The following is an 8,394-nucleotide window of genomic DNA, read 5'->3' as shown; positions in this document are numbered from 1 at the left end:
ACTGATCATGATACTTGCTTAAGTAGTTCTACACTTAGGGGGTATTTGGTTTCTCCTCCTAAACTTTAGTCGCTGTCCTATCGGATGTTTAGACACATGCATAGAGTATTAAATATAGACTAATTACGAAATTAATTACACAACTTGCGACTAATTTGTGAGACGAATCTTTTAAGCCTAATTAATCCATGATTTGGTAATATATTGCTACAGTAAATATGTGCTAATAACGGATTAATTAGGTTTAATAAATTCATCTCGTGGAGTACCGACGGATTCTGTAATTTGTTTTTTTATTAGTGTCCGAACAACTCATGCGACACCCTTACGTGCACCTTCTAAATTTTAGTCACCGGATCAAACACCCCTTACTACTTAGGCCCCGTTCGCTTCGCTGAAAAAATAAGCCGAAACACTGTTCTGACTGATTTGTTGCGGGAGAAAAATATTGTTCCGACTGAAAAAATAAGCTAAAAAATATGGATTATAAGAAAAACGAACAGGATCTTAGCACCTTTTATCTCTCGATTTATCTCAACATGCTATCATTGAAACCTTCAAGAATCAGGAGGTTGCCCCCCTCAATAATCACGGCATACATGCGGGTAAAGATGTTCTTGTCATGGCTAAGATTGGAACTGGCAAAAGTGCAGCTTTTCTGGTAATATTCATTTGCAAGAAGGTACTTTAAGATTTATCTCAACTTGGTTTCACGTAAAAAAAAAATCTTCCAGGCGTCCAAAGATAATTTTGGCCCACGGCGCGGAGAAGTAAGGTCGAACGAGACACCACCACGCTTGGTCGCGGCCTCCGTCCTTTCCGCAGTTGGCCTGTTTGTGCGTGGGCCGTAGCCCGAAAAAACTGCCAGATGGGCTGCCGGCCTAACTGGGACTGGGTAGAGCGGACATCCCGCTCCAGGCCACGATGGCCCACGCTATTATCCACCATGTCATCCCCACAATCTCCGTTCATCTCATCCCAGATCATCTCTCGTCCAATCTGATCCCATTTTCCCATCCCCTTCCGATTCTCCGTCGCCTGAGCGGCTGAGCCAGCTTGCCAAGCCAAGCCAAGCCAGGTCGTCGCCTCCCGAGTCCCGGACCCGACGCCGCGACTCCCTTGCTCCGTCGGCCCGTCCGCGAGCGCGGCACCACCTCGGATCCCGCCCCAATGGCGACAGCGTGCCCGCCGCTCTCGCTGCCGTCCACCTCCCTCTTCCACGGCAGGTCCGCCCGCGCCGGGCCCAGACGCCGGCAGCTCTCGGCCATCCGCTGCAGCGCCGTCGGAGGTGAAGCTCCTTCTCTTCTGCTCACAGGTTGGGAGGCTTGGGCTGAGAAGTTAATTTAGCTGCTCTTTTGACGTGATGGTGCTTCAGAGGCGGTAGTGGAGGAGGCCTCGCCCGGGACGGCGGAGGAGCCGCTGCTGGTGAGCGCAATCAGAGGGAGGAAGGTCGACAGGCCACCCGTCTGGCTCATGAGGCAGGCTGGGAGGTACATGAAGGCAAGTCCACTTCCATTTTATTACGATTTTCTCTGTTCGTCTGCTAAGCATTTTTGTAGTTAGCATTCCAGTGCGCAGCTCGATGAACGTTCTAAATTGGTTGGTAGTGTTATAGTCATAGTCTCAACTCTCGAAAAGTGATCGGTAGGTTATGTGAGAAATAGCAGAATTAACCAAGATTCTTCATAGAAGGGAACGAAAAATGCTAAATATTTGTAGGGTGCTATGATGTAGACTCCAGTGGCATGTGGGAAAATGGACTAGTCAAGGGGGAGCTACTTTCTGTAAAAAAAAAAGGGTGGGTTGGGGGGGGGGGGGGGGGGGGGGGGGCTACTAAAACTCATCGTCAAAACTCCCTTTAAAATCAATGCCCACTCCACAGTTGTTCTACCATTTTGATGTTTAAAATGAAGCTTGATTCCTGTTCACACACAACAACGGCCTTGAAAAAAAAGATGCTTGCACTAGTGATTGCATATTGATCTAACTGATCCTGGTTCTGAACTTGTTCGATTTTTTCATAACCATGGCAACTTTGTGTCTGTGACTTATGGTTTACATAACAATGTCAAGTTTGCTGTGGCTTATTGAATCAGGATGGGTCTATGTTTTATTTAAAGGCATGCCGGCATGCTTTATTTGTACAACCAATAGCGATCATCCATCCTTACTAACTTCTTGCCCTTTGAATTTCCTGCAGAGCTACCAATCGCTCTGCGAGCGATATCCTTCGTTCCGTGAAAGATCAGAAAATGTCGACCTAGTTGTTGAGATCTCTTTGCAACCATGGAAGGTTTTCAAGCCTGATGGAGTAAGCTGCAGACTTTAGCCTTTTGTGTATGTTGTTTAAAATCAACAATAACAACATAGCCTTTCAGTCCCAAGCAAGTTGGGGTAGGCTATGTTGTTTAAAATCACTGTTTGGAAATTGTCACAAAGCCTACACGAATATCGTGTGCAATATCTGTTATTCTTCTATGTATGGTATTCAGTGTTGTGCTAATATTTGTCATATGCTTTTATTAGGTCATCTTGTTCTCGGATATCCTTACTCCACTTCCTGGGATGAACATACCTTTTGACATTGTGAAGGGAAAAGGTCCAGTGATCTATGATCCTTTGAGAACAGCAGCTGCTGTGAATGAAGTCAGAGAATTTGTTCCTGAGGAGTGGGTCCCTTATGTGGGGCAGGCTCTGAATTTGTTGCGACAAGAGGTTAGTATATGTTGTTCAGTACCTAGACATGAAAATTGAAAAATGTGGTCAATTGGTCACTAGAAAAACATGCTCATGTGGAACTAGGTTTGTCCCTGTTATGATTTTGGTAGTCAACTCACAGTTTTCACTTTCTAATTGATCAACCCTATTGGTTTCACAGAGTATATATCAGTCTATTTAAGTCGCAGGCAATCTGGGCTCATCTTTTAAGTTTTAATGCAACAGTATTTGGAGCTTGCTGAAGGGCGGGCCTGGTGCAAGCGGTAGAGTCTTACCGCCTGTGACCGGAAGGTCCCGGGTTCAAGTCGCGGTCTCCTCGCATTGCACAGGCGAGGGTAAGGCTTGCCACTGACACCCTTCCCCAGACCCCGCACAGAGCGGGAGCTCTCTGCACTGGGTACGCCCTTTAGTATTTGGAGCTTTCTAGAGTCATGAATACATTATGGAATAATTACATCAAGATAGTGCAATTGCTTATGCTGAGTAGCTCATGTGCATTTTTGAATGGGAATGATTTCATAAAATAAAATTGTTGGATTTCAATTTTCATCGCATATGCTTTACTTTTCTTTTGGTCAGCATCAATCCATTGTAACATTTCAGATAGGGCTTGACATATTCCGCAGTTTGCCTTACTGAGAATCTTAGCCTATATAACTGATCAGTCCAGTTTTCATCCAACAATAAGATGCCTCTATTTATTTTTGTAAAAAAAAAATTCAATGCCATTGGGAACTTTTTTTTGTTTTTGTTTTTGCTGTTGTGTAATGCAAATATTGTAAAAAGAAGTACAGTTTATATTTGCTGTCCGTTATAGTCAAATGGCATGGTAAATGGTACATTGAAACAATCAATCTCCATTCTTCAAAAGATTGGAAAATAGTTTAAGTTTCAGTAGAAACTATAAACATGTGTCTCTCTAATCTTATTTGGATTTTTGGTATTTTGCATGGCATTTCATTTTCAGTGTGTAGAGGTAGTATCGAGGTACATTTCAAACATACGATAGTTTTTCTTCTTGCTATGAGTGACTAAGTTGTTTCTTTCTCAGGTTAAGAATGAAGCTGCTGTACTAGGTTTTGTTGGAGCTCCGTTTACCTTGGCATCTTATTGTGTGGAAGGAGGTTCATCAAAGAACTTTACAATGATTAAGAAAATGGCCTTCTCCGAACCAGCGGTATGGAAAAGATCTTTGTTCCACATGAATGTTGTTCTACTCAGCACAATCCCTTGTGAAAATTGCAAATGCATGTAGGATACTGAATGAAGGGCGGGCCTGGTGCAAGCGGTAGAGTCTTACCGCCTGTGACCAGTGTTTTTAAGGCGTCGCCTAGGCGACGCCTAGGCGTCCAGGCGTACCCAGCTCGCCTTGGAAAACTGGCGCCTTGTGGCCTAGGCGTCGCCTAGGCGTCCAGGCGTACCAAGCACTCGCCTGGACGCCTAACCGCCTTTAAAACTATGCCTGTGACCGGAAGGTCCCGGGTTCGAGTCGCGGTCTCCTCGCATTGCACAGGCGAGGGTAAGGCTTGCCATTGACACCCTTCCCCAGACCCCGCACAGAGCAGGAGCTCTTTGCACTGGGTACGCCCTTTTTTTTATGTAGGATACTGAATACTACACAGTTTGCTTGGCTTCTAGCATGACATCTGAATAACTTGGTTTATATATATCTCAGAGTACATCAAAAGGACATTTTTAGAGTTTATTAACACGGAGCATATTTTAAGTTTGTTAGTTGTTACATTATTTCATTATTTTTTTCTTGATCATCCTGAGTCTTGTTATAAAGCTTTGATCTTGACAGTTGCTTTCGTGTTGTTGTAGATTCTACATAATTTGCTACAGAAGTTCACAACATCGATGGCTAACTATATTAAATACCAAGCGGACAATGGGGCGCAGGCTGTCCAAATTTTTGATTCATGGGCTACTGAACTCAGCCCAGCTGATTTTGAGGAATTTAGCCTGCCTTATCTAAAGCAGATAGTGGATAGTGTTAAGGTAACACATCCTAACTTGCCTCTGATACTATATGCAAGTGGATCCGGGGGCTTGCTAGAGAGGCTTCCGTTGACAGGTGTTGATGTTGTGAGCTTGGACTGGACAGTTGATATGGCAGAGGGCAGGAAGAGATTGGGATCTAACATAGCAGTTCAAGGGAATGTGGACCCTGGTGTTCTTTTTGGATCCAAAGAGTTTGTAAGCAAGCGGATTTACGACACTGTGCAGAAGGCTGGCAATGTTGGACATGTATTGAACCTTGGTCATGGCATCAAGGTTGGAACTCCAGAGGAAAATGTTGCCCACTTCTTTGAGGTTGCGAAAGGGATCAGATACTGAAGAACCTGGTTCTTGCCTTTCTCCAATCGGCAGAAGTTGTAGAATCGGTGGTTGAGGATAGATGCAGAAAGCCACGTGTAGTATAGAGTACTTGAATATATTTTTGTGATTGATTCTATCTGTCGCTTTTCAAGTTCTGATTTCAGTGTAATGTTGTAAGCAGATTTGAGTCGAGGCGAAATGAAGTGCCTACTTGTTTATAGCACTATAGTTCTGTAGCAATCAAGTCTTTTCTACGAAGCAGAAGTATTGATCATATATGTTGATAGAAATATTTCAATCTTAGCCATCGAGGGGGTGTGTTCTTGTATTCTCTTAGAATACTAGTTATATACATTTTCTTTTCGTGGTATCACTCTTGTTTTTTTTTTTTTTTTTTTTTTTTGTTCTTGAGGTTAACTTCGATTCCTAGATAACTTGCTTGTGATCTATCTCGTTAAGTTAAATTTTCAGCTGTGATTTTGTATCGCACTGTTTAGAATTCCTACCTTGTAAAGTTTGATTGATCCAACTGAAAGGTTATTCGTTCTTCAGGTATTGCTTGCATGAATTTTAGGAATTCTATAAATTTTAGGAATAACACCTGATCCTACATAGAGAATAGTAGTTTGGATCATCAAGCAAATGTAGTTAGTTGCTGAAACATCTGCATCATACTTTTAGTGTTGGTACTGGTGGCAAACAATGGAAGACAAGGCGTTGTTCCTGTGGGAGGTGTTACCAAAAGATCTCTATTAAATGATACACATGCTCAAAAGTGAGCAATTAGCAATGCTGCTTAAATATTGAGAAAAGTATGTAGGACTGCAGGGGGATGCCATGGTTAGATGATTCTTTTCCTTACTGATGAAGTCCAGCTGCTTGCTTCAGCTTTACCTGAAAGCGCCGAGAGCAGGCCAACGGTGCAGTCAGGTGGTGCGTATGCCATTGTTTTTCTATGGCTGCTGCATCCATGCTTGTACTCCCAATTTAATCCTTCAGCTTTATCCAGTACGACACGGTGCGCTGTTTGATGATATAATAAGCGTATATTAAAAAAAAAGGAGGGTTCTTATTTAAGAATAAAACTGCAATGCAGCGATCAGGTCATGTTTGGTTCTTTGCTTGATCTACTGCTGCTGACAGATCTATTTATGTCGCCTTAGTTTGTTCTTAGTGTTATGTTAGCTTTTGGGCGGAGGAAAAAACTTGTCTGTGCCTGCCGCGCTTATGGATGTTTATCTGCATTTGGGCTTGATGCTATCCTGATCTGATGCTCACAGCATAATAAAGTAAATAAAGCAGATTAGTATATTTATCAACCCGCCGGCTGCAACTCTCACGTTGATTTAGGAAGGTGACATTTGAAAAGGAAACTGCAGCTTTTGTTAACTTTGTTGTTGTGATGGGCCCCACTTGATTATTCGTGTCAAATGGTTAATTAGACCGACCGATGGATTAATCCTAGTTTGACGAAAATGACCTGGATGGTCACCTCAATTTTCCCCATTTTCGTACTAATTCTTTGTTTTCTGAGAACCGGAAATGTATGGATTTTTTAATAAGATGAAAAAATATCGGTAATGCTTGAGTTAGGGCGACCATCCGCTCGGATGCCGGCTCCCTAGGCCTGCCCCGGCCTTCTCCCCTCAAGGTTCATCTCAAAATAACGAACGCAGTTTTCTTTCTCCTCGCCCGGTCGCTCGCTGCGCCGTGATGTCCGCACCGTCCACCAAGCCACGCGGCTCCCCGACGCCACACTCTTCGCCTCCCCCGCGCCCTCCTCCATCTCCACCCCTCCGAGTGCCGCCGACCGCCTTGCTCCTTCTCCACCGCGCTCACCGAGCGCTGCGCAGGCGTGCAGGCGCCGCCCGCTGTGTGTGGCCAGGAGGCCAGGAGAGGGGTCGTCGCTAGCGGGGCCCAGGCCAAGTGCAGGCACAGCTGGTCGCTGCTAGGTCGCGCCACCATTCTCGGCCGCCGGCTGGCTGGAACCCGCCGTTCCCCGGTCCGCTTTGCGTCGTCCGGAAGAAGAAGGGCGAACAACACATGTTTTAAGAGTATGTTTCAAGTGTTTCAGATGTTCCATAGGTACGTTGTAAGTATTTCATATGAATATTGCAAAAGTAGATCGGGATGTTGCATATGTTATAATGGTGGTACAAGTATGTTGCAAGCTTCTGTTTTCAATGTTTCATCTGTTTTTTCACAAGCATATTGCAAATGCGTTTATCTGGATGTTGCATATATTTTATACATATATTGCAAGTATTTTATCTAGATGTTGCGTATGTGTTTGCAATGGTTTTTAAGTGTTTTCAGATGTTTTTACAAGTGTGTTCATACACATGTTTCGAGTGTTTCATGTGCCTCAGACGTGTGTTTCAAATGTTGTATCTGGATGTTTCAAATAGATCTGGTGTTGCACATGTTGCAACGGGACCCACCTGCCGCAGCCACCTGCAGTAGATGTTGGGGCGCCACCGAGCGGGCGCAAACGACGGAGGGGCGTGAGAGGTCCCCACGCCGGTCTAGCGCGCGCGGGCCCTGCGTGGGCGCGCAAAACGCGGGCACTGCGGGGCGTGGAGGCAGAGCGTAGGTGTACGGGAAACGAAGCACAGACGAGGGCGGAGGGCGAGCTTTCGAACGCGTGTGTCCGTCCGAACATCCGGGCACTTGCGCTTCCATATTGACGAGGATGATAGAAATCCACATTTCATAGTTGCATGGTGCCTCTCTAGCTTTAGGCTCCGTTCGGCTTACCTTAAATTTGGCTTATTCGACTTTTTTTTCAGCCGGAACAATGTTTTTCCCTTACAATATTTCAGCCAGAACAGTGTTTTCAGCCACTTTCAGCTAAATTTCAGCAAGCCGAACGGGGTTATTTGATACACGCTCAATTAGACGAGTCTGATTCCTAACAAGCGGCCAAACTTCTATTTATTTATTTTTTATATATAATAGATAAAAAACCGTGAAACTCAATCTATTCGGCTGTTCGGCTGATTGTTTTTGCGGCTGATAAGCTGACTAAAGTTCTGTTCACTTGAACTTATCAGCCATAGTATATTGTTTTTCTCTCACAATAAAACGACATTAGCTGGCTTATCAGCCACAAAAACCACTAGCCGAACAGCTCTAATACTGTATCGTTATGAGAGAAAAAATATCATATCATAACTGATAAGCCTAGATTATAAACCATCAACCTGTCAAGGACCCTATTTCATGGGCAACCACCTCGGCAACCCCATCGGTAGCCCGACACCGCAACAGCTACAAACCTCGTCCTGTCGCTATAGGAGCCGCGACTTCTCGCGCTTTGATCGGACAAGAACCTCTCTATGCTAAAAAAAAAAA

General features: G+C 44.4%; 1 protein-coding gene across 1 annotated transcript; it reads left to right on the top strand.

The window, feature by feature from the left end:
• Positions 1-993: 993 nt before the first annotated feature.
• Positions 994-5,316, top strand: LOC136499488 (uroporphyrinogen decarboxylase-like). The gene is made up of 6 exons (XM_066495125.1): positions 994-1,288; positions 1,376-1,500; positions 2,201-2,311; positions 2,527-2,715; positions 3,770-3,895; positions 4,543-5,316. Exons 1-6 carry the CDS (start codon positions 1,171-1,173, stop codon positions 5,056-5,058), a joined length of 1,185 nt encoding a protein of 394 aa, XP_066351222.1. The 5' UTR covers positions 994-1,170; the 3' UTR covers positions 5,059-5,316.
• Positions 5,317-8,394: the final 3,078 nt, after the last annotated feature.

Source organism: Miscanthus floridulus, chromosome 1 (assembly GCF_019320115.1).
Source record: "Miscanthus floridulus cultivar M001 chromosome 1, ASM1932011v1, whole genome shotgun sequence".
Classification (NCBI taxonomy): Eukaryota; Viridiplantae; Streptophyta; class Magnoliopsida; order Poales; family Poaceae; genus Miscanthus; species Miscanthus floridulus.
The sequence above is the reverse complement of the archived record's forward strand: the minus strand, read 5'-3'. Positions and strand labels throughout refer to the sequence as shown.

Coding starts and splice junctions, on each gene's coding strand:
- LOC136499488 (XM_066495125.1), top strand. CDS start 1,171: ATGGCGACAGCGTGCCCGCCGCTCTCGCTGCCGTCCACCTCCCTCTTC. Junction 1,501..2,200: donor AGGCTGGGAGGTACATGAAG/GCAAGTCCACTT, acceptor AATTTCCTGCAG/AGCTACCAATCGCTCTGCGA. Junction 3,896..4,542: donor TGGCCTTCTCCGAACCAGCG/GTATGGAAAAGA, acceptor GTGTTGTTGTAG/ATTCTACATAATTTGCTACA.